Raw genomic sequence first — 25,737 nt, 5'->3', positions numbered from 1 at the left:
TCTCGCTTTCCCTGTTCTCGGAATGGGGTGTGCAGGTACTTCTCACTCAGGTGGCCCCAAGAGCACTCTGTCCTCCACAGCTGCCCTTGCGAAGTTCTCCCTGCTGACGTCAAGAGCCTAGTCCTCTCGGGTGGAACCCATTCTGAGGCTGCTTTGTGTTTTTATGACAGCAAGGCAGTGTCTACAGAGAACTCTCCGCAGCAGTGCACAGGACAAAAAGCGGTCTTCATGAGGGCTCTGCACATGTGGAGAATGAGTGAACACAGTTTCTGAGGCCATGGCTGGGGAGGGCTTGGGCCATGGGAGAAGCCTCGGCTCCCTCCATGGTCCCAGGCGGAGACAAGGAACATGACAGAGTGGAGCTGGAGCATCCTGTAAGGAACGTACACTGACAAGTCTGACAGGAAGCCCAGAGCTCATGTGACAAGTTTCAGAGACGTGGCCCGTGTCCCAGGGACAGGGAAGAAGAGGGGCTTCCTGGGCACCAGGTAGCAAATGAAGGGGAAGGAAGTGCTGGGGGCAGAGGCAGGGCCACAACGTTCCCTGCAGCTGGTCCTGTGACCTGAGCAAATACGATCAGACCGAGTGTAGTGGAGACAAGAAGGTAATGAACCGTCTGCCCACATATACTCAAGATCTTTCCAATGAGCAAGTAAATCAGAGATAAGAGAAAGGTAGGGTTAGATATGTCAGATTTGCTTCGAGGGAACAGTCTGGAATCATCAGGCCTCCTGGGGCTAGTGCTGTGTGGAGGCAGGAACCCAAGGACAGCTCTGTAAGGAGAGTCTACTCAGGAAACTTCGTTGTCAGGAGGGGGTTCAACTGATGACAGGCTCACCTCCCGTCCGGTCCAAGGCTCTGAGAAATCACAGAGCCAGTCCTGAGCACTGCTGTGACTTTAACCCCAGAAGTAGCTCCGTGGCAGGGCCAGAACACACCCCCCTCACACCCAGTGCCTTGGAGAAGGCGCAGTTCTCTGATGAACAAGGTTTGAGGACCAGACTAAGCACGTGAGAGTGAACACAGGGTGCTGGCGGAAGCCCACGGTCCCCAGCACTAAAGAGAGGTCGGTCCACTCTGGAAAATGATGAAAGGAAACCAACTCATGGACGGGCTGACATCTTTGAGGGTGACTGTCTCCGATCCAGGCCAGCTGTAACCTGCAACCCCCTGAGCACTGGCCACGGGCCAGGCTCTGTACTGAGGGGTTTTAGTGTGAGTATCTTACATTATTCTGACAAAATCCTCGGAGCCAGGCTGCTGACAGCCCCAGTTCATGGACCTGGAGCCCAGGGCTCTGCTAACCTGAGCCACTTGTCTCAGGCTGTCCAGTCAGGCAGTGACAGGGGCAGATGCTGACGCTCACTGTGCCCACAGAGGCACCACGTTAGCAATGGCCTGGCCCGCTGATTCTACCCCTGCTGGGCTCACTGCTCGGCTCCGAAGGAGGACGCAGCGTGGCCTTGGTGGAGTGACCAGTTGGCAGGCAGTATTCTGAACCCCGAAGGGTATCCACTTGCTGAATGTATTCTGGTGTGGACAGCCAAGGCTCCATGCACACCAGCGGCACAAATGTTCCCTTCCCCAAGGAGACGTGGTGTCCCCCCAGGCCTTCTGCCCTCAGGTGTGTAAATGGGCAAAGGCCATGTGTCCCAACCCGAGGTCCAAGGAACTAAGGGGGCAGAAGGCCTGAGCAACCCAAGAGACTTCTGGGAGACGCGGGCCTGACCCCTGGGTCGCTTTCCAGCTCTACCTGGCTGCCTCTCCAGCTGGTGACCAAGACACCTTGAACAGTCGGGTTCCTCAACATCACGCAGGCATTCCCGCAGGAAAGTGGGTGGAAAGGCTGCCCAGAGCCACTCAAACTCGGGAAGACCCTCAGGTGGAGACTCCCCGCCCCTGGCCAAGCCCTTACCGTTGTAGGAGAGGCGAGGTTTGCTCAGACACATTATAAAGTGCATTTCCATCTCATCAGAAGCCACAGACTTGGAACAAATGGGGCACTTGAAACCTGAAAGAGAGGAAAACAGTATGAAGTGTCTCCTCCAAACCAAGAACACCCACAATAAACACAGAAACCCGCAGATGGCCACAGCCACGTGGGGTCAGAGTCAACGTGGAGAACTGCAATCTGGATACACCCTAGACCCGATGTCTCCTGCGTTAATTGTTATTTTATCACAGCTCCTGAATCCCCCAGTTTTGCCAGTGCTCTCCCTGCCACAGGCCCCTCGGTGAAGCTTATCGGAAGTCACCGGCAGCTGGTTTGAGTTTTATTTTCCATTTAGATCCTTTCCCCAGGGGCTCTAGTGGGCAGCAGGGATAGGGAGGAACAAAATCGAGGAAAACAAATCATCAGTCTCTGAATAAGACAGCGTTTGATACCCTTCCTGCTCCCAGCTCTCAAACCACGTGGCTGGATCACCTGTAGGAGGAAGGTGTCCAGCCACACTCCTCGACTACCCATAACCAGGAGGCACGCTGCCTCCTTGCGGCTCAGGTGGCGGTCTCCCAAGATCGTGGAGCAGCAGGGTGGCCCTCTGGAGCACTCCCAAATGCCACACGCGCCGGGGCCATACGCCACTGACAGGAACAGCTGTTCCACTACACCAGGCGAGCTCAGGGCGCCATGACCCCGCCGTCCCCCTCCCAACGAAGTTTGGACTGCTTATACACCCAAGGAGTTTTATCAGAATTGTGTCCAATCACTGGAGACTGCGGTTGAGAATCTTCTGAGCTGAACTCCATGAAGCAAATGTAGTTCCTTGACTTATTTTTCTTATAAACAACTTTTTAAAGATAAAAACGATCTCCAATTTCCCCCATTTTTATTTTTATTGAAGTTATTTTCAGATGATCCGTTCTTTTCCATGCTAACCAGAAAGATCTAAGACCATCGACAGGTTATTACTTATTTGTCCACATCAAATTTCATACATCACAGCCTCTCTCTCTTTTGTGACCACAATTCCTACCCACGCAGCCTGGACTTCCTGGGTCCAAGACAGCACATCTAAATATTGTTGTCAAGGTTCGACTCTCCCGTTAACTTTTAGTAGAAGTGTTTGTGCACCGTTTCATGGGATGCTGGTAACGTTGGGCAGCAACCTTTCTTCTGAAATAGATAAAAGGCTGAGGGCTCGTACAGACTGTGAGCTGCTCCCTCCTGGACAGAGCTCACAACTTCACCAGCATCTCTCCCAGAGCCTTGCTCCTTCTGTACGGAAAGCCCTGCACTTTGACAGCTGCTGGTGCTGAGACAGGAAGCAAGCCAGCTCCCAGGTTCCTGTGTAGGGCACACTCTGCTTAAAGTACTCTCCAAATCCTGCTCTTTTCAGTGACAGTGAACAACAGGACCAGACAGAAAATCTAGGGTCCAGTTAACAACAGACAAAGTGGACCTCACTCCATGGCATAGTCTCCTTATCCCAACCCCTTTCCTCAAAGATCATTAGCATCCTGTGTCTCAGCTAAAAAGTCTGGTGGGGCACCTGGGTGCCTCAGTCAATTAAGCGTCTGACTCTTGGTTTCAGCTCAGGTCATGATCTTGTGGTTCGTGAGCTTGAGCCCCTCACTGGGCTCTGCACTGACAGCGCAGAGACTGCTTGGGATTCTCTCTCTTTCTCTCTTTCAAAATAAATAAATAAATAAACTTAAAAAAATAAAATCAAAAAGTCTTGCAAGTGCTACCAATCCAAGGGCTCTGGCCAAGCTTTGAGCAAGGGCTGTATTTTCTGATCTCTGGGTGATTATGAATCTATTAATAACAAACCCAGAAGACTGATAAGAAACATGGTGAGGGAGGGTCCATCCCCAGTTTTCAGGCAAAACTGGATCTCAGATGTGACAGGCTGATTCCTAACCCAGGTTAGAAATCTATGGACCCAGTGTGACATGTGGACAGGGGAGTAATGCACTTGAGTCTCCTAGGACAGGGATGTCTTCACCTCTAATCCAAGTCCCTCTGCATCCTTGGACCTGCCCTCATGCCCAGGCCCTGCAAATAAACCAGTGTTAAGTAACATTCCACAGAATAACCAACCATTGGGAGATTGTTTTATTTTCTCCAGAGATTCCTGCACTTTTTTTTCTGACTCCAAAGACCAAGGTTTTATGATACCTTAAGTGACTACAGGACATTTCTAGTTTAAACTTATGTTAGCACCCTGTCTGCAGGCTGAGGACTCCAAGCTGCAGGCATGCCAGGGTGGATGTGCTCTGGACCAACTCCTCCAACACCAGGCCCTGATACAGTCACTGGGAGGTGCTCAAGTGAACTGTTACTACTGATAAAAGGCCTTGCACCTCACATCACTCACTTTTCTGATAGACTAGAACAGATTCACGGCTGTCAATATAATAGCGTCAATCACCCCTCATCCCAACATGATTCCTTTTTCAAAAAAATTTTTTTTAATGTTTTATTTATTTCTGAGAGAGAGAGAGAGAGAGACAGTGTGACCAGCGGAGGGTCTGAGAGGGAGGAAGACACAGAATCCGAAACAGTCTCCAGGCTCTGAGCTGGCTGTCAGCACAGAGCCCGATGCAGGGCTCGAACCCATGAACCTTGCGATCATGACCTGAGCTGAAGTCGGACACTTAACTGACTGAGCCACCCAGGTGCCCCATCAAGTCAGATTTCTTAGCTCACAATCTAAAGCCCTTTCCATGGGGAAGGAGCCCGCTATGCATGTGATATTGTGATTTATGAGAACTATGTATTTGGTCTTTGCCCTTTTTCTGGCACAGAGTTCCTAACACCCTGGGAATTTCCTAACATAATAAGACCAGTAGTATTTGGTCTTTTGTCACTGGTTCCCGAAATAGCTCCAGAGCCATAAGGCAAAAGGAATGTCCTGTTATTCATAACGAGTCCCTTTTAACCACACCAGAATTTATGTTAATGAGGTGACTTTGGGAAGGTCTCTGGCAAACTAAGGATGGGGGGCTAGTTGCAAGGGCAACCAACCAGCTGATTGGTTGGTTGCCTCTGAAAGTTCAGAGGATCTGAACTTTCAATCCTGTCCCCAACCTCTAGGGAGGTGCAGGGCTAGAGATGGAGTTCAATCACTAACGGCCAAGGATTTAATCAGGCATGCCTATGTAATGAAGCCCGGGGCTCAGAGAACTCCCGGGGTGGTGAACACATGGAGATTCAGGGAGGATGGTCCCCCAGACAGGTTATGGGGGCTCCATGCCCTGTCCCCATACCTCACACTCAGCATCTTTTCCATTTGGCTGTTCCTGAGTTCTATCCTTTTATAACGAAATGGTAATCAAGTAAGTAAAAAGTTTCTCTGCGTTCTGTGAGGGCTCTAGCATTATAAATGAACCTGAGAAGGGGGTTGTGGGAACCACTGATTAAGAGCCAGTCGGGCAGAAGCATAGGTGACAACATGGACTTGTGATTGGTGTCCGAAGTGAGGGACAGTCCGGTGGGACTGAGCTCTTACCCTGTATGGCCTGATGCTACCTCCAGGGAGACAGTGTTGAAATTGAGTCAACTACTTGGTGGTGCTGGGAAACATACCTCAGAACAGGATTTTAAGAAAGGTGGGTTGGGAAATATTCCGTCTCGAGAGGGAGCACCACCGTGGCAGGAAAAGGCCTGTATTTCAGTGAAAGCAGGGTTAGTGCCACTTGCATCACCTACCTCTGGAATGGGGGTGGGTAGGGATTGAAAAATAACTGAGTCTATTATGTGAGTGGGAAATGACAAGATGACCTGGGCTTTCCAGCCTCAAGATGTGGTAAGGAATCCACTCTCCCCAGACCTGTTTCCTCATCTGAAAAATAGGTACTTTGCTTTCACTCTTGAAAGGATCAAATGTGGGGCACCTGGGTGACACTTGATTTCAGCTCAGGTCATGATCTCACGGTTCAAGAGACTGAGTCCCGTGTCAGGCTCTGCACTGATGGAGCAGAGCCTGCTTGGAATCCTCTCTCTCTCCCCAAATAAATAAACAAACTTAAAACAAAAAAAGATCAAATGAGGAGATAAGGAACCTGAAAGCCTCTACAAAGAAGCTAATCAGATGTATCATGGAGTCTGGCAGTATTAACGAGGAGGAAGGATTTGGAGGGCTGGGGAAGGATTTGGAGGGCTGAGAGATGGGATGACGGAGCAGCGAGGCACTCTGTTTCCTCTGAATTTCTGGAGCACTGTGCATGGCACTTTCCAAGCTGCCAGTGTGTATCAATGGTCCCTGCTCAGCCTGTATGGCTCCCACTCTTGCATGGGATGACAAATCACGGCCCAGGTTTATTGAGTCGTTACTGTGAGCGGCCACTGGGCTTTATGTGTTTCCTCATTTACCATGAAACAGAGTGGGTACTGATCTTAACTCTACTTTGCAGAAGAGGGCACCAAGGTGATACAGCCAGGGAGCCAGAGCAGGTACATGGCACCCAGGAAGACTGTCCACTGTGTGCCCTGCTTGCCGGGCTGTGTGACAGGCAGGCTGGTCTGAGAAGGAGGCGTTATATGGCAAAAGGATCATAAATGCTACACAGACGCTGGGTGTTACTAAATAGGAACTTCAAATCCTCCACACTGTCCCAGCAATTTCTTCTGAAGCATCATGGGCCTGGATAATCCCATAAACTAAAACAATTGATAATTTTCTTTTCCTGAGAATTCTGCTAATATGGAAGGATGGGACCATGCTTTCTACTTGGCACTGAGCCTGTAGCACGGGTTGTAAGACACTGAGTTTGCAAATTACCTTTAAAATAGAAAATAAAGGACAAAAGGTAAGAGGGATGGAGAGCTAAGGGGAAAAACCTAATGTCCCCACCTTCTTTCCTGAAAGGTCATTTGATGATCAAGATGGATTCTACCATTTTACTGGCCCAATCTTTTCTCGTAATTGTCCAGTCACGATTCAGCATCAACAGCCCTAAGGAATGATAAATAACTGTGATCTTTATGAGCTATGTGAAGGTTAAAATATCTAGGAAATTTAGATACCATTTTGGAAAGCAGTTCAAGCCAAATTAAAATCAGCCCTGTGAACAGAGACAAACGTCTGCAAAGTCGCCCAATTGATGAGATTTTGTGAGATTTTGTCAGGGCCCTTCATCAGCACTCAGGGAGCGTGTACAAAAGATGCTTTCTTTTCCTTCACAACAAAGCCACAGGTTGAGCCTCTGGGACACTCCCTAACTGCCCACTGTGCCCAGTAGCGGGCAAACAGACAGCAAACACAACCAGCGGCTTTCCCTTCCTTATCTTTATCGTCTTTCAGAGGCAGAGCCCTGCAAGTCTTTAATATTTGCCACTGACGGAGGGAAGGGAAGTGTCAGCTAGCTCAGGCTTGCTGGCCAAGTCTGACTATGGTGCCCCAAAGGGACCGTCTGCTCCGACCAGGCCTTAGCAGAAGTGAGGAAGTTACATGGTTTCTAGTCCTTGGCCAACCTCTCAAAATGAGGAAGGAATCAGTGACAGGGCACCAACGGGGAATTTGTCTGCAATTACCCGATTCTGTGCCGGGTGGGCTCTACCAAGCAAATGTTGCTACAGGATTCCTCCACCCCAATCTAGAGACGCCCTTCTAATGGAGACCTTGCTTCTGTTCCTTCTCTTGTCATCAGACCAGCCCAAAATTATATAGCCAGAGCAGCCAACAAGAGTGTGATCAGCCAGAGCCCAGCTGCTTCCTGTCTTTCAACAGCAGATTGCGTAAATGAGGGAATCCTCAGCTGGGCTACAGACCAGAGCTCCTGAGAGAAGACAAGCCCCTCCTTGCCACCCAGTGCAGGGCCTTGACCCCTGTAACTGCAGGGTCAGGGTGGGCCCACTGGTAGGCGAACCGAGACCCCAGGCACATGTACACGGTCATGTACGGGAAGCATCTTCCTTCACCCGGGTCCTTCTGACAGGGCAACTGAGGAAGGACAGGAGCACTGGCTCAAGTTACGACTCTCCCAGTCCTCCACGACACTGATCTTGAGATGTAAACCGAAGTTTTTCTCCTTTCCCAAAACTGCAACCTTCTCCTTTAAGACCTGATTTCTCGGGCGGGGCGGGACATGTGCTCTGTGTGTTGCCCCAGTTCCCTCCCTGACCCTCCCTCCTATGCTGATGCGCTATTTTAACGCTGCCCCAGTTCTGCCTGTCTCTGGGATCACCTAAAGGGAGAAGAATCTAAAGAAGCAACCAGGGAAAAGGCAGTCAGGCCACCCAGGCAGGACCTGCTGTCCTGGGAAAGGTGGGCTGATGTAGACTCCTCTCACCCAGGGGCTCAGAGAGCACTACCCTCAGCACTGCATCCCTACTGTTCGGTTCCTACTTTCCAGCCTGGATCTTTCCCTCTCACATCCTGTGGTGTTTGTCTATGAAATGAGACTTGACTAAACACATCTGGTTAAGTGGGGTTTATTACAAAAGAAAGATGAAGGGGTAACACAGGATGATTTTCTTTGACATTTCTATACTGATGGAGAGATGTGTCTCCACAAGCAGAGACTACAGATGTCACATTCTTCACACACATTTCCTCCTCCAAACCCTGAGCAATAACTGGAAGCCAATGCACAATCTAGGAGGTGGTAACGTGTGGGCCAATCTCTCCTGGAGAACATTCTGGACTAGGGAAAGGCCCAGCAATTCTGACTTGCTTCTTCCAACATCTCTCTTCTGGACTCAGCCTCTGTAGTTCCATTCTAGGGACTGATGCTCACCTGTTGCCCCAGCAGCCAAGAAAATTCTTGTCAATGGATATCAGAAGTGTGTGTGTATGTGTGTGTGTGTGTGTGTGTATTTTTTAACCTGTTGTGATGGTTAACTCTGTATGTCAACTTGACTGGGTTATGGGGTGCTCAGATATTTGGTTAAACATTATTTCTAGGTGTATTTGTGAGGGTGTTCCTGGATGAAATTAACATTTGAATTGGCAGACTAAGTAGACTGCCCTCCCCAGTGTTGGCTGGCATCGTCCAATCCATTAGAAGAGCTGAACAGAGTAAAAGGTGGAGAAAGAGTTCCAGCTGTCTGCCTGACTGACATGGGACACCGGTCTTCTGTTCTTGGCCTGGGACACATACTACTTGTTCTTCTGGTTCTTAGGCCTTCAGATTCAAACTGGAACCAACGCCAAAGGGCATTCCTGGACCTTCAGCTTGCAGATCACAGATCATGGAACTTCTCAGCTTCTATAACTGCATGAGTCAATTTCTTAAAATTAATCTCTTTCTCTCTCTGTCCCTCCCTCTTTTCCACCACCACTGGTTCTATTTCTCTGGAGAACCCCAATATCTCTATTTACTAAATTGCTAAACAATAAAGTTTAAAAGATTGACAACATCAAATGGAGGCAAGAATGTAGAGCAACTGGAACTCTCAGATATTGTTGGCAGGAGCTATTTTGGGGAATGGTCTGGTAGTTTTTTTTTTTTTTTTTTTTTAAATTTTTAATGTTTATTTATTTTTGAGAGTGAGAGAGAGACAGAGTGTGAGCGGAAGAGGGGCAGAGAGAGAGGGAGACACAGCATCCAAAGCAGGCTCTGGGCTTTGAGCTGTCAGCACAGAGCCTGACACAGGGCTTAAACTTACAAACCAGGAGATCATGACTTGAGCTGAAGTTGGATGCTTAACTGTCTGAGCCACCACGCACCCCTCTGGTAGTTCTTTATAAAACAAAGCATATACCTAGCCTGACCCAAGTAATTCCTCATTTATATATTTACCCACAAGCAATGAAAATATATGTCTACAAGTAGATGTAAAAATTATCATCGCTTTATTCATAGTAAGTAAAAACTGCAAATAACCCAAGTGTCCATCAGAATGGGTAAACCAACTGTGGCATAATGGAATACAACAGAACACAATGGAACACTCTTCAGCAATAAAAAGCATGACTACTGATATATGCAAAACACGGATTAATATTAAAAACATGCTAAGGAAGGACACAAAAGAGCACATATTATAATTCCAAATATATGAAGCTTTAGAATAGGGAAATCTCTGTAGTGGAAAAAAATCAGAACAGTGCCCATCTTTAAGAGGAGGTAGAAGCTGGGGTAGATATTAACTGCAACAGGAATAAGAGACCTTTCTGTGGTGATGGAATGTTCTATATCATGAGAAAGGTTTGGTTTATACATATGCATGTACATGTCAAAATTCAGTGAATGTACACTTAAGATTGGAGATTTCACTGTTTGCAAATTTTACCTCAACTAGGATAAAAACCCTAAGCAAATACTGAACTGTAATTAATGATACACATGCTAAAATAAAGCATTTACAGGGATGTGTATTGACATCTACATTAAAATGAAATGCACAGAAATGATACATAAGTTAAACTTCTTTAAACTTTTCTGTTTATTGGAAAATTTTCATTATAAATCACCAAAAAAAGTATCAAGCAGTGAGGTGTGTGTGTTTGCCTGTGCGCGCGGACATGCACGTGCAGGTACATATGCACTAATTTAGCTACAGTGGTCAGGGAAGGCCTTTCTGAGGGTGACAGGTGAGCAGAGAACTCAGTGTGTTACGACAGTAAGGGCCAAGTAAGTACCAGGGGCAACAGGTGATAGGTAGGACAGGCTCTCTTACCTTTCATTTCATTGTTTTATTCTGATCTTGTCTGAGTATAGGATTCTTTTTTTTTCCAGCTTTATTAAGGTATAATTAACAAATAAAATTGTAATATATTTAAAGTGCACAATGTGATGATGTGATACACATATACGTTATAAAGCATTCCCACAACTGAGTTAACATATGCATCCCCTCACACATTTGCCCTTCTTTTGGGTGAGAATACTTAAAATACTAGCAAATTTCAATTATACATTGCAAGATTTTATGGTTTCAGGTCTTGTACTAAATTCTTTAATCTACTTTGAGTTGATTTTTGTGTATGGTGTAAGACAGGGATCCAGTTTCATTGTTTTACATGTGGATATCCAGTTTTCCTAACACTAATGAGCAGACTATCCTTTCCCCATTGAGCATTCTTGGCATCTTTGTAAAAAATTAATTGACCATATATGCATGGGTTTATTTTTGCCTCTATTCTGTTCCATTGGCCTATGTGTCTGTTTTTATGCAAATACCATATTGTTTTGATTACAATAGCTTAGTAACATAGTTTGAAATCAGGAAGTGTGATGCCTCCAGCTTTATTCTTCTTTCTCAAGATTGCTTTGACTATTCAGGGTCTTCTGAAGTTCCATACACATTTCAGAGTTGTTTTTCCTATTTTTGTGAAAAAGGACACTGAAATTTTAATATGGATTGCACTGAATATGTAGATCACATTTTAACAATATTAAGTCTTCCAATCCACAAACATGGAACTATTAATTTATTTGTGTTTTCTTCAATTTCTTTCATCAATGTCATAGTTTTCAGTGTGTAAATCTTTTACCTTCTTAAATTTATTCCTAAGTATTTGTTTTTGATGCTATTGTATATGGGACTGTTTTCTTAATTTCTTTTTCTGATATTTCATTGAGTTTACTGAATTTATTAGGTATAACAGTTTTTTGGTGGAGGCTTTAGAGTTTTTGTGTTTTTTTAAAGTAGTCTTCATGCTCAATGCAGGGCCCAATGTTGGATGTGGGGCTTGAATCTCACAGCCCTGAGATCAAGCCCTGAGTTGACTCTCTACCTCTCCTCCACTTGTGTTCTCTCCCTCTCTCTCAAAATAAATTAAAAAACAAAAAACAAAAAACAAAAACTTTAAAAAGCAGAGGGGCATCTGGGTGGCTTAGTTGGTTGAGCATCCAGCTGTTGATTTTGGCTCAGGTCATGATCTCATGGTTCATCAGTTCGAGCCCTGTGCAGGGCTCCCTGCTGGCAGTGCAGAGCCTGCTTGGGATTTTTTCTCTCTCTCTCTCTCAAAATAAATACATAAAATTAAAAAAAAAAAAAAAAAGACCTGAGCAAGAGTAGGACGCCTAACCGACTGAGCTACTGAGGCACCCCTTTTGGATTTTCTATAATGCTATGTCATCTGATATTTTACTTTTTCCTTTCCAACTTGGATGACTTTTGTTTCTTTTTCTTGCCTAACTGCTCCGGCTAGACTTCCAATATTACACTGAATAAAAGTCTGAGTATAGAATCATTGAGTTGCTTTCCTTTTCTCCCTCAGTGGCCTACAGATAAACTTCTGCCATAGTCTCGCTTCTTGGTGTTGCAAATGTTACCCGTGTGATTCTTTTTCCTTTGTAAATAATATGTTCCTTTGGCCTGAAAACTTGAAAGATTTTTCCTTTTATCCTCAGAATTCAGATATTTTACCAGGATATGCTTAGATGTGTCTTCGTTATTTCCCCTAGTGGTAAGTCATGAGTGCTGTTCACCAAGTATTTCTAGCATTCCTCCTTCATGCTATATATTGTAGTAGGACCGCACTTGCTTACTCCCCTTGAAGTTAAAGATGGGGCTGCTGTTTGCTTGGACTAGTGAAATGCAAGTGGAAGTAACGTGTACATTGCCAAGCAGACTTTAAGCACTAGCTCGCAATTTACCACAGGCCTGCCCTGCTGCACTGAGATGAACCCTCCACCACCTCAGCTTCCTAAGTAACAATGAACAGACCACCACCCCAAGCCTTCCACCCCTTGACCTGTACTGGATCCTGTAGTGGGGGGGGAAAATCAGTCTGTGGAGTTAAACTACTGAGTTTGTGGCACTGTTACTATGTTATAAACCTAGTTCTGGCCTGTCCTAACTAATACACTCTTCCTCTACCTTTTTCTCCTTCTAGTTAGTATTCCTATTACTTGCATGTCAAATGTCTTGGTTACATCTTCTAGGTCTCTCATCTCCTCCATCCCTTCTATGTCTTAGCATTTTCTCAGGAGCTCAGCCTTTCTAACTCCTTCTGGGCCATGGCTGCCCACCCCCCTGCTTGCTCGAAGAGGTAAAGAGCTAGCACTGGAAGTCAAAATATGAGACGTGCATTCCAGCTACTATCTTCCCAGAATGCTCTCTGTCTGGATATTCATATTCTGCTTTTTAAGTATACATAGTTCCTTGCATCAGCAACAATCCGCATACTTGTCATTTTCAACGTCTATGTATTCTATAGTGATAATGTGCTTAGCTCTTTTCTTCTGTGGGTGTTCAGATTCCCAATTTTTACCTACTATAAAGATTCTCTCAGTTGTTATCTCCATTCTCTACTCTAAGCACAGTATATTCCACCCCCAACATATTTTTGCTGTTTCTGGATTCTAGGCTGACTGGTTTGAAGGAAAGAAAATCCTATCAGGAGTCAGAAGAACCAGGCTTTCCCAATCACCAGCCAGGTGGTCTGGTGCAAGCAACTTAGTGATATGTGCGTAGTGCCCAGTGCTGTGCTAAAGCCCAATCAAGGATGGATGTGTGAGTGTTCTGTCCAGAGAAAAAGACATGTGATGTGGAGTGGTCATTTTACCAGGCTGCACTCAGTACAGCTCAAATGTACTGAGGCTTACTGTTACATCTGCCTATTTGAGGAAATTCACAAATTCTTCAGGCAAAGAAATGAAAAGTGAGTTGATTTTATGAACTCTAAGATGCCATCAACTTAAAGACAGCATTATGAACTTGCAAGAGAGGAAAGAACTCCTGGGATTCATAATTTTAAGACGTGATTATATGACACATCTTGATTTTCGAGTTGTTAAATTGTGAAATGTATGTGCATTAGAATCAGTGAATATACGAGAAATAGATATATGGATAGTTAAAAATATATACAGACCGAATCGCAATCATATACCCAATACACGTATTCCTGTTCATTTGTTGCAAATGAGAACAGGCTCAATGAAGATATCTAGAGAGGCAACAAAGGGAAGGTCTGTGCACATGGACATGGGACTGATGACATCAAACCCACCCCACCACCACAGCAATTCTAGGCAGGTGGAGCCTGACAGCAGCCTTCCAGCCAAGTGAAGAATAGGAAAGGAATTTGCCAGGAACCAGAGCTATGGCTACTAGCTGGTTCTGTTCCCTCTGACATTCTAACCCATTTCTTCTAGAGAGAGGGTTAAGTGGGGACATGATGGTCTAATGACCCCAAGCCTGAAGTATAAATACAAAAAAAAAAAAAAAAAAAGCCTCAGAATGAGTGTGATCTAGTCCCCAGCTAGGGGCCAGGAAAGATCAATGTCAAATTATAATCCCTTGTCCCCTGGCTACCGGGCTTAGGCAAGTTTAGGGGCATCCAATCAGGATTTGAAAAGTGTGCATGTGGACTCCAGGTGAACATCTGGCTTTTAGAGAGGTCTTATTTAAAGGATGAGCCATGGATTACAAGAGGAAGACTATCTAGTATCTAGAGTCAAGCCTGAATTTCTTTAAATTCTTAAATATTAGTGATCACCCAAAAGCTAGGCAACGGGATAGACAGGTCTGGCCAGGAAATGCCTACTTAGCCGAATACCATGCTTTCCTCTCAATGGCTGCCCCACCTTCAGTTCCAATCCCTGATACACCCACACACCTATGGCCCTTGGACCCAATACCCGTAGCCATTGCTGGAGTGGGCTTTCCAGTGTCTGGGCAATGCCAGAACACTCTTAGGAAGTGGGCAGAAATCCTCAGCCTTTTCTTCATAAACTCAACAGCAACAAGTGGGGCCACGGTGATGTGGGTCATCTCAAAAAAGACAAAGGGAACAATAAAATCTGCTCTTTAGGCCAAAAAGGTCAGTTACTATCTGCAGAGGATCTGTGGCCTGATTTGCAACAGAAGGGGGCCTCACTTCTGCCAATTTCAGAAGGGGACACTGTCTGAGCAAGACACTGGCCGTGCAGGTCTAGCTCATTCACCGCAGTGCCCACAGCCAGGATGGTGCTGAGAACCACCCTATCGCTGGCCTGTTTCTCCCCTGGATATACTCTTTTTCAAGTCCTGGGGTCTTGAACGATTTACTTAAAAATTAACCTTTAACAAACTTTGCTTTTTAAAAATAAAGTGTGCATATATATGCTATTGGAGGTGGAAATGGAGGCAAAAAGGAGAGTAAGAGAAGGGACAGAGAAGGAAAGTTTCACACAAAATCTATATGGAATCAATAGTTTATTTCTGAGTTTCTGAAGGCATTGTCTACCCCAGCGTCCATATGGTTGATAGGAATTTCACTTGACAAGAAGGAAAGCATTTGAACATTCTACCATATCATGTTCAGCCAGAATCCCACTCACCAGGCAAATAAATGGACATGACGCTATAGTGAAAAACACCATTTGCCTGGCCCTATCGATGCCGAAAGCCTTGGCTTGCATGCCACTGGAGGTCTTGCTGGAAGGCTCCTCCGCAGCTCCCAGCAGACTCTCGGGATGCAGCACACGTGCTACTGTATTCACTTCCTCACAACCACCCGCTTCGGCCTGGACCCTGGCACGCAGCAATTCTGCAGGCTGAGCTCGGTTACTTGGCAGAGTGAATGCTGGCTGGCTTCTTGCCTGGGCCTAGACCTGGCCCCTTCCCAGCAGGGCATCCTCTGCTCGGCTGCACCTCCAACACAGAGGTAGATGGAAGCAAGGACTCAGAGGACACGGTCCTGGAGGCCACAAGTGAGCTTTGAAATGGAATCTAAAGAGGAAGAAGCCAGAAGAGTAGAATGGGGTTGTTTTTGAGAGTCTGACAGCAGCAGAGCAATCCATCTTATCAAAGGGAACCAGAAGGGTAAGAGAAGACCTTCACGCTTCGGCCTTTGCTTTTCTGTCATCCGTGGCTGCGAGTACCGCAGAGGAGGAGAAGGAAGGACCCTGGAGAGCTCTGAGTTTCTGACCAACCAATGAGTTCAAAAAGGATTCCCCAGGGACCCTCCAGACACACAGCATAAGCAAGAAGGATCATTAATTCTAAGCTCCCTAAAATAGTGTATGACCCCCATCAAGACATATAAGGTGTGCTACTGGACTGGTTTTCTTCATCTCTGGTTCAGATTACTTTGTGTCTGATAGACAAAAACGGGAGAGGGAGCGAGGAAAGCAAGTGGAAGACACTCCAACGTGGTGGCAGAAACACAGCAAAGCCTCACAAATCCTTATTCACGATACTAGTGCTGAGGTGAGGAAAGTCAGGGGTCTCTCAGTGATACGTAATCTGGCTGGCAGGGAAGCCAAAAAGCTATGATACGATGTAATACATTACATCATGTGTATGCCAGTCAAGCCCATAAGCTGACCTTGTACTGCACTTTACGCACGTGTAAGAAATGGGAGGACCACGTCAACTGGGAATTCCTTCTGTACACTGACATTTTTGCTTGATGACTATTTTTGCACAGATTTTGACATCCTCATTTTAAGTCAGTACATCAACTTCACAAAATATTGGCATCGGGAACCTAAATACTGGTAAATATCATTAATGAAATCGGTGGAAGATAAAGGAAAAAACAAATGAATAAACAAACAAACAAGTAACTAAACAGAATGGGACATGGGTCTGGATTCAGAATTCCGGCATTCAAGTCACAAGTGATGTGGCCAATGCCAAATTACCTAGTCTCCTTGAGCTCCATTTTTTTGTTTTTTTGGGTGTTTTTTTTTTTTTTTTTTTTTTTTGCCAGCCTGGCCATTAAATGTAAATGTGTGTAAAAAGCTATACAAGCATGTGACAGGCAGAATAATGGTCCCCAAAGATGTCCACATCCTAATCCCAGATATCTGGCAATGTTACCTTCCATGACAAAAAGGGTTTACAGATGGGATAGATTGAGGATCTTAGAATGGGAGATTATCCTGGATTAACCAGGGGGTCCCAGTGTAATCACAAGTCTCCTCCTTACAAGGGAATGAGAGAGACATGAGAATTGGGAGAGTAGACATCACAGGCAGATGTGAAGATGCTACATTGTGGGCTTTGAAGAATGGAAGAGGCCACTGAGTCAAGATAAGCAGGAGCCTCTAGAAGCTGAAAAGGGTGAGGGAATGGCTTCTGGATGAAATGCATTCCTGCCAACACCTTGATTTTAGCCCAGTCAGACCATTTCAGACATTAACCTCCAAAAATATAAGAGTAAATTTATGTTGTCAAATTTGTGTAAGTTGTTATAGCAGTAATAGGAAACAAATGCAAAATATTATAGGAGACATGGTTATTCTCCTAAAGGATCAAATTTTAAAAGGGGGAAGTAGTTGGGGTTTCTGGAGTCTACCAAACATTACTGAAGTATGATAGATGCCTCTTTTGGGGCACCACTGAAAACAGTACAGCTATTTGCCACATTCAAGTAGGATGAGCAACCAAGTGGGTCAGTCTGTCTATCCATTCATTTTTATTCTAGTTATTAAGTGGTAAGGCAACACGGTAAAACACCGAACATAATTTCTACCCTCAAGGAACTGATAATCTATTAGGGAAGAAGAGAGATAAAAAGGCAACAGAGTTTTTTTTTTTTTTTTTTTTTTTTTTTTTTGTGCCATTTTCCTAGCCTTAAATGACTGTCTAGTAGAAGCACTGGACATGCAGCTTCTTCACCTGAACACTTCTAGAATGGACATCAACCTCCTGAAATAATATGCCAGGTTCTGTGGTAGGTACGTGTTTTCTGGGGAACAGGACTATACACTTAGATTGTCAAAAGGGTTTATGTTTGTAACCCCAAAGTTCAGGACCATTTGCATAATAAAAGATTACAGATAGAAGATTATCCACTATTTGGAGATATTTTGAGAGCGGTTCAAACACCTGGAACTTCCTTTCAGTATGGAGAAGAGGGACTATCAAGAGAAAAAGAAAACTGAACCAGCTCCTCCAAGGGGCTCCCTACCTCATGATCGGGGTCATTTAGCATTTACCACAGCATACCAGAGGGCCGTGACAACAAGCTCCACTAAACATTTTCCCTCTCTACCGAGTCAGCATACGTGTGCTAGTCCCCAGCTTACAATACTCTCAATGGCACCCACACCTTCAGCAACCGCCCCCCTTACAATGAGGAGCACCTGCAAAGAGTTGTCTGCGATGGCCTTTTTCACTTCCTCTCCTTCCATTCCCTTATGAACTGCCCCAGTCCCCCAAAGTGCCATTACCAAGATTACCAAGGGTCTCCCCACGGTGCTATTCTAAAGTCAATTCTCCCCAGTTGTTAAACAATAGGTCCTCCACCTGCCCCCACCACATGGTTACACTTGCTTTTTGGTCCCCTCTAATGCCCTTCCCTCTGACATCTGCTAGCTCCCTCTCACCTCCTTAGACGACCCCTCTAACAGACACCAATCTCGATGCACCCTCCCCAGCCCAAGGCGCTTTATTTTCTTCTTAGCATTCACCACCACTGCACCTGCTACCTGTCACCCCCATTACAATATAAGCTCCTTGAAGGCAGAGTCATTTTTTTACTGCTGTGTTCTTAGACTATGGCATATGATATAGTCTCTTGAAAATATCTGCCGGATGAATGAATATCACACTTCATGGAACTGTGTGAAAGAGGCCCAGCTGTACAACTGGAAAGAGATAACAAATTAAGGGTATGTTACACTGTTGAGTCCATTCCCAGTGGAGGCTACCTTCCACCACTCAGGGCTCCACCAACTGCCATACCGCAGTGAGAGTTAAGTAGGATGGTATGAGACCGAATGTTAGTTAAAAACCCACTGCGGTCATGCTGCTTCCTGCCCAGCTCGTGGTTCTGACACAGAGTGTTGATAGTAATCACATGTGCATGTACACAGGGCGCAGGCACCTTTGCTACCAGCACTGTGGTGTGCAGCGGATGTGGACGGCTCTGCTCAGGTTGCCACCTGGGCAGAGCTTGAAAGTCCTGGGGGCAAGAAAGAGGTCAGCCCTGCCCCCGTGCTAAACCAAGTTATGTTGAGCTAAACACCTAACCATGAGGGCAGGCACGACCTCTCTACCTCCTTCTCCCCACGTGGAAGTGCTTGTGGGTGGAAGAGCAGTACTGGTGACCTTTCTGCTTCCCGAAGGGGCTGCCTAGGGTCCCCATAGCCATCTCCCGGAAAGTGAGGACTTCAGAATGCTTTAGCTGTTTAACAGATAGATTTCCTTAAAAACAAACAAACAAACAAACAAACAAACTTGGGGCACCTGGGTGGCTCAGTCAGTTAAGCATCCCACTTCGGCTCAGGTCATGATCTCGCAGTTCATGAGTGCGAGCCCTGCATTGGGCTCTGTGCTGACAGCTTAGAGCCTGGAGCCTGCTTTGGATTCTGTGTCTCCCTCTCTCTCTGCCCCTCTCCCGTTTACACTCTCTCTCTCAAAAAACAAATAAAATATTTAAAAATGTAAAAAAAACCACAAAAACCCCAAACCTCTTTACTACGGAACTTTTTCAGACAAACAAAAGATAGAAAATAATGGGCTCCCTAGTTTCAACAATGATCAACTCGGAGTCAATTCTGCCTCATTTTCTCTTACGGTGTCCATGTCTTGGTTTGTCTAGACAATCTTAGTCTAAGCTTGTCCTGGTGTAACTCAGAGCCCCCTTTTCAGTCTCAAACATGCCTGGGACTAGACAATAAATTATATGGTCACCTGATCTCTACTTCAACCCACTCCTCCCGGCACTCGGATTCTTTTGAAACAAATTCCACACATAAGTCCATCTGTAAATAATTCACAATGTGATAACAAATATTTTAATACAGATCAATACCCATTAGACACTGTGTTCTTTAAACACTGTTATTGGGGACTTTCCAGTCTCATAAGAGGGGAGCCAAGAAGGGAGAGGTGGAATTGCCCCTGAACAGGCTCTGTACTATGTGCTTGCATGTGGGTCCCCATGCCCATCCTGTGGGCTAATGGTGTCACCCCAGCTCATGGACAGGGTGCGCATACACACGGAAAAGCCACATGTGTGCTTCTGCCTGCCTGACTCCACTGACTGGGGTCTATGTATGCCTCCATACAGGGGTCTAAAAACAGTCATGGACAACAGGATATCAGAATAGACCATGGCAGGCATGACCTTTTTTTTTTTTTAAATGTTTGTTTATTTTTGAGAGATAGAGAGACAGAGTGTGACTGCTTGGAGGGGCAGAGAGAAAAGGAGACAGAGAATCCGAAGGAGGCTCCAGGCTCTGAGCTGTCAGCACAGAGCCCGACATGGGGCTCAAACCCACAAACTGCGAGATCATGACCTGAGCTAAAGGTGGATGCTTAACCAACTGAGCCACCCAGGCGACCCCAGTCGTGTACATGTGGACACAAAAGGAGTAATGTGATTCTGAACAATTCAGAGTGAAGAAACTCAGACTTCAAACTGTCCCACAAGAGAATAAAACCCCAACCTTTGTCTCTGGGTGGTGTCACCGTAAGACTGCCGAGTGAGGCTAAAAGCTGTGTGGCCTAAGCAACCTACCTTCCTAGCATTTAGGAGACAACAGAGAGAGAAAGGAAATACAATCATCTCTTTTGAGTCCTCAGAAGAAATAATGCGAGGAAGTTCCCTGGTCTACCCTACCTGCGGGTATGTTTCCCAGCCTACCCCTGGGTGTTTCCCAGAGGCCAATCAGAAGACAGCACAGGAGTTCGTGACAGACAGCATCGGGTAGGGCAGCAGTGGGCTTCAGCTGGCCCAGATGATAAATGTGTAAGAAGCCTGTAGGGCATGCACACTCTGAGGCATTATGAAGCAGGCATCAGCAATGGCGGAACATACACACAGGACAGATGCAAACACAGCGCCCAATTAAAAAAAAAGAAAAAGGATTTGTAGCACCAAGCCATTTACTTAAGTGAAAAACATATGCACATGATTAACTAAAATCTACATACAAAAACAAATGAAAACTACACACATGCACACAAAGTAACAACTCCTAATACAGCAATAAGAGAATACACTTGTGCATGGTTGGCTGTGGAGGGGGATGGAGACTACGAACAAAAGGGAGTAAAATCAATGTACAAATGAATAAAACCAAGAGAACGGCCTTGCCCAGACCAATGATAAAATGCCACAAACTGAGCAACAGTATTAACTCAACCTTTTGCTCAAGGAGAGGCTGGCGCATGCACGCGCGTGTGTACACACACACAGGCACTAGTAACAAAAACCAGCAAACCATTAATACTTGTGAAAAGCGGCCTGGCCTCAATTTCTCTAACAGTTTCTTTCACCCAACTAGCTAACTGATTGACAAATGGTCCAGGACCCAGGATGGTAGAGCCCGGAGTCTGACACAGGATGCCTCACTTGTTCTCGTCGTCTGCATGTGGGAAGAGTATGACGAATGGCAGCACTTGGGCTTTGTCACTTTAGCCCCTGGCTTTTAGAGGTGAAGGGTGAGGTTCAAAATGAGGCCCATCCACTGCAATGCTTCTCCTCAGAGTGTGGATCTGGGGTTGCTGGCCCCAGAGGCACCTACTTCTGGCTGGGTGACTCATGTCACAGGTCTGGTTACACTTCTTATCAGAAAAGGAGGGGGTCTGATGGGATGATCTCAACCCACAATTGCTAAGTGCCAGACACTGATTGGCATATAATGCAGAAAGAGCTCCTTCATGGAGCTTCAACTCTGATGGGGCGTGCATATGGGCCCAGAGGCAGGTGGACCACCTTGTCATCACTACCATGACAGGGATAGGACAAGGTGCCAAATACAACCAGAGTGGAGCCCTCCCTGAAATCTTGAGGCTGGGGAGGCAGTGATGTCAGAGAGGCTTCCGGAAAGCAGGAATGGCTAAGCTGAGACTAAAGGGTAAGTGGAAGGCAGTCAGGCAGCTAGGGTAGGGGGAAGAAGGCCCGAGGACTGTTACTTTATTTTTTAATTAAAAAAGTTTTTAAAAATGTTTTTTATTTATTTTTGAGAGTCATACAGAGACAGCACAAGCAGGGGAGGGTCAGAGAGAGAGGGAGATACAGAATCCGAAGACAGGCTCCAGGCTCTGAGCTACCTGTCAGCACAGAGCCCAATGCGGGGCTCGAACTCACGAACCGTGAGATCATGACCTGAGCTGAAGTCAGACGCTTAAACCGACTGAGACACCCAGTTGCCTCCAGAGGGCTGTTATTTTAAAGAACTAAAAAAATTATTAGCATGGCTGGATCAGAAAGGTAAAAACCCATCACTAGTCGCATGGAGTAGCAGACTGTATTTTCCAAAAAACGGCCTTTGGAGTATTCCCAGTCCCACACAACACTTCTAGATCCTTGGTGGTCTTCACCAAGCTCTGGAATCTGTTTTCCTTTCCCAAAACCTGACCAAGTGAGTAGAGCGGAGATGCTACGATGCATGAGGCTGTCATACAGGAGACACAAGTGCCACCTCGCTGTGTCTAAGGACCCTCCCCTTGGAGCCTGGCCGCCATGCTGCGAGGAAGCGCAGGTCAAACACTGAGGCCTCAAGCACCAGTGGTCTGGCTGAGAGCCTAGCTGAGGTCTCAGCTGAGAACCAGAGGCGTGAGTGAATAGACCATAACGACACAGTACCCAGCCAGCCAGTTTTCCAGCTGAAGCCCCAGGTATCATGAGGCAGAAACACACCGCTCCTGCTGTCCTCTAGGCAAATACCAGAGCCACAGAGTCTGTGAGCATAACAGTTATTTTACACCTTCTAGTTTGGGGCTATTTTGTTACACAGTCCTAGTGTAAGAGCAGACGGACACATAAAATATAGTAGTGTATTTGTATAATGGAAAACTACCACAACGAAGCAAATGGAAGATCTAGAACTACGCACCTAACAATATGGACACGTCTCACGAACATACTGTTGAGGAAGGAAACAGACATAAGAGCATATAATTTCTAATTCTATCTCATTAAAGCACAATTATAAGACAGATTCACACTGTTACAAGTCAGGATGGCTGTCACCTGCTAGAGGGGCAGTGACTGGAAAGGGGCACAAGCATGTCTCCTGGGATGCTGGTTACAGAGTTCCAATTTGTGAAAATTCATCAAAATGCACACTTATATGTAATTTAAGCACTTTACTGTAGGTACATTAAACTGTGTTTTTTAAAAAGTTTCACTTTTTAAAAAAACGTTGACAGGTAGAATGGCAAAAAAAATAATGTGAGAGCTAAGAGGGATCTGATAGGGCCTTGTGAGGCACACTGAGAACTTAGGTGCATCATTCTGGAAATACTACAACATATTCAGAAACTCTGGATTTTTAGAACATTTTAGAAACACTACTTTGGTCACGGTGCAGTAAATGGACTGGGTTGGTCTGAAAGCCTGCAGAGCAATTAGGGGGTTGCTGCAGTCACTCGGGCTCAAAGTGGTGTGAATGGAGAAAAGCAGGTGTGGGCCAGGCCACCCCGCGGCCCTGCCAACCCCTGGCAAACATGAAGGTCCCCTACGCCACTGGGGCCTCTGGACTGGCTGCCCAATGGGCCATCTGGCAGACTCAGAATGCAGGAGGGACATCTGGTCGACGCGACCCTGAACAATTATTTATCTTGATTACTAACATTTTCTGGCTTCCTCTTATACATTGTGCCCAATCCTGGGAGAAAAGTGTATGAATTAAAAAGATTCCTAAGGGGTTCATACTCTAGGGTTTGTTATCTTAGAAGTCAGAGGAATGTGTGCAGCAGTTGTTAACAATGATGCCCAAGTTTCTGGCATCAGGAAGTGGGTAAACAGTGGTTTTTAAGGACATAAAAATCCTAGGAGGAGGATGCGTTATGGGAAGGGGGTGGGGATGAAGATGATGGGAAGTTTTGAACACATCGAGTTTTGAGGAATCTGAGAGAGATGCAAGTGGAGACAGCTGGTGTATCTGGTGTAGAAGCTGAGGCCCAGAGGGAAGATGCGGACTGGGGATGTGCATGAGGGTAGAAATAATTTAAAACAGAAAAAACAGGGTGGGGGGAAAGCCATGGGACCAGATAAGTCCCCTCTAGAAGAACATTTAAGGAGCCCCGCCTGGGCCCTGAGGGAAACTAATATTTAAAGAACCACACTTAAACATGAGTGCAAATACCGTGGATATTGGAAGTAGAAGGGCACAGCTAGGAATAATATTTACAGTACACATCCTGAGATCCCGAGCAAAAAACCCAAACCAGAACAACAACAACAACAAACGAAGTTCCCAAACTGTAGATATCTGTCTGCAGAACAACTCTTCTTTCCTTTTGTTCTTGTTTTTGTTAGCTGGAAAGTGCTGTTGCTAAAAGACTACCACTTGACCTTGGCTAACCCCCAGATGATAAAACAATGCTGTTCACCTCTCTGGCTAACGAGCAGCAGGAAGTACCCCTTTTCTCACTTTCTTCGGCCCCACTGGTTCTCCTCAGGCATCAGCTTGGTTCCATCCATTTGCTGAATGTAACTGGGGAGGTGGGAGTGGACCCTCCCATTTTTGAGGGCATCCAAAATAACCTGGGGAGGCAGCTTCAGGTCCATGTTGCAGACAGAAAAGAGGCTCACATGAGCAAGGAAGTGGACACAGGGTGACAAGGGAAGTGTGTTCTCCACCCCCGGCCACCAGGGCCAAATTCCAAATTTGGATTAGGGAGATTACACTCCGTGCCCCAGGGAGGCAAGATGGCTGGCCGGACATGTGGAAGTTTGCTGTACAGACTCCAGACCCCAGAACCAGTCTCGGCTTCACTCACAGTCGAGGGGGCAGCTGGTGGTGGAGACTCTCGCAGGCACCGGGGGCGCTCTGCCTCCACAGGTCACGCTTCAAAACCAGGTCACTGGGTCTTTCACTTTTTGGATGGGCTGATGTTTGAGTTTGGCTTTAAAAGGCAAAAACAGCCAACCAGACGATCAGTGAAAAAAGAACAGGAAGTGTGGCGTAGAGCTCGGCTTGGCCTCTCAAGAAAGGGGTTTGCTGCACCAGCACGGCCACTCTGGGGCCTGCCCCCCGCACAGACAGGGACTCCTGGGCCAGGCAAGGCACCTTCGCTGGGGATGGCGCACTGCGTGGGGATCCTCCCACCCCAATCACATCAGCATGTCATAAAACATTCACTAATCCTAGCTGCCATCCTCTTCCAGTTCAAGGCTTTCCCAGGGCAATGCACCCGAGGCACGCTGGCACTCGCCTCTAAACTCTGAGGCCTGTTTTACACGTGACACTTTCCTTCCCCAATGTAGATCAATAGATTTTTATTTGTAAAATATATTTCTGGATAAAATATTTATATGTTGATTTTTTTTCTTGTTATACCATGCCATCTCCAGTATTTTGAAATCTGCTCTTTGTTTTATTTTAAAGTAGACTCAATGCGCAAAGTGGAACTTGAACTCATGACCCCAAGATCAAGAGTCGCAGGTTTTAATGACTGAGCCAGACAGCATCCTGAAATCTGTTTTCATTTTTATTTTTGAAAGAGAGAGGGAGAGAGAAAAAGAGACAGCTCATGTTCGAGAGAGAGGGGGAGGGGCAAAGGGAAAGGGAGAAAGAATCCTAAGCAGGCTCCACACCCAGAACCTGATTCAGGGCTCGATCTCACGACCTTGAGATATGACCTGAGCTGAGATCAAGAGTCAGACGCTTAACCAACTGAGCCACACAGGTACCCCTGCTTTTTCATTTAAATACATTTTTTACCCCAACGTTCATAGCAGCACTCTCAACAATAGCCAAATCATGGAAAGAGCTTAAGTGTCCATCAACTGACGAATGGATCAAGAAGAAGTGGTTCATCTATACAATGAGAAAGAATGAAATCTGGCCATTTGTAGCAACGTGGACGGACCTTGAGGGTGTTATGCTGAGCAAAATAAGTCAGGCAGAGAAGGACAGATACCATATGTTTGAACGTATAGGTGGATTGGGAGGAACTTAACGGAGGACCGTGGGGGAGGAGAAGGGGAAAAATAGCTGGGGAGA

General features: G+C 46.0%; 1 protein-coding gene across 1 annotated transcript in view; it reads right to left on the bottom strand.

The window, feature by feature from the left end:
* ZNRF1 (zinc and ring finger 1) overlaps window positions 1-25,737 on the bottom strand; it is a 104,205-nt gene that overhangs the window by 12,228 nt on the left and 66,240 nt on the right. The window contains exon 2 of the mRNA XM_077752805.1: window positions 1,916-2,011. Coding sequence (XP_077608931.1) covers window positions 1,916-2,011 — 96 coding nt within the window. The remainder of the gene's footprint in view (window positions 1-1,915; window positions 2,012-25,737) is intronic.

Source organism: Crocuta crocuta, unplaced genomic scaffold (assembly GCF_008692635.1).
Source record: "Crocuta crocuta isolate KB4526 unplaced genomic scaffold, BGI_CrCroc_1.0 scaffold727, whole genome shotgun sequence".
Taxonomy (NCBI): Eukaryota; Metazoa; Chordata; class Mammalia; order Carnivora; family Hyaenidae; genus Crocuta; species Crocuta crocuta.
Note: the sequence above shows the minus strand (reverse complement) of the source record. Positions and strands in the feature narration are given on the sequence as shown.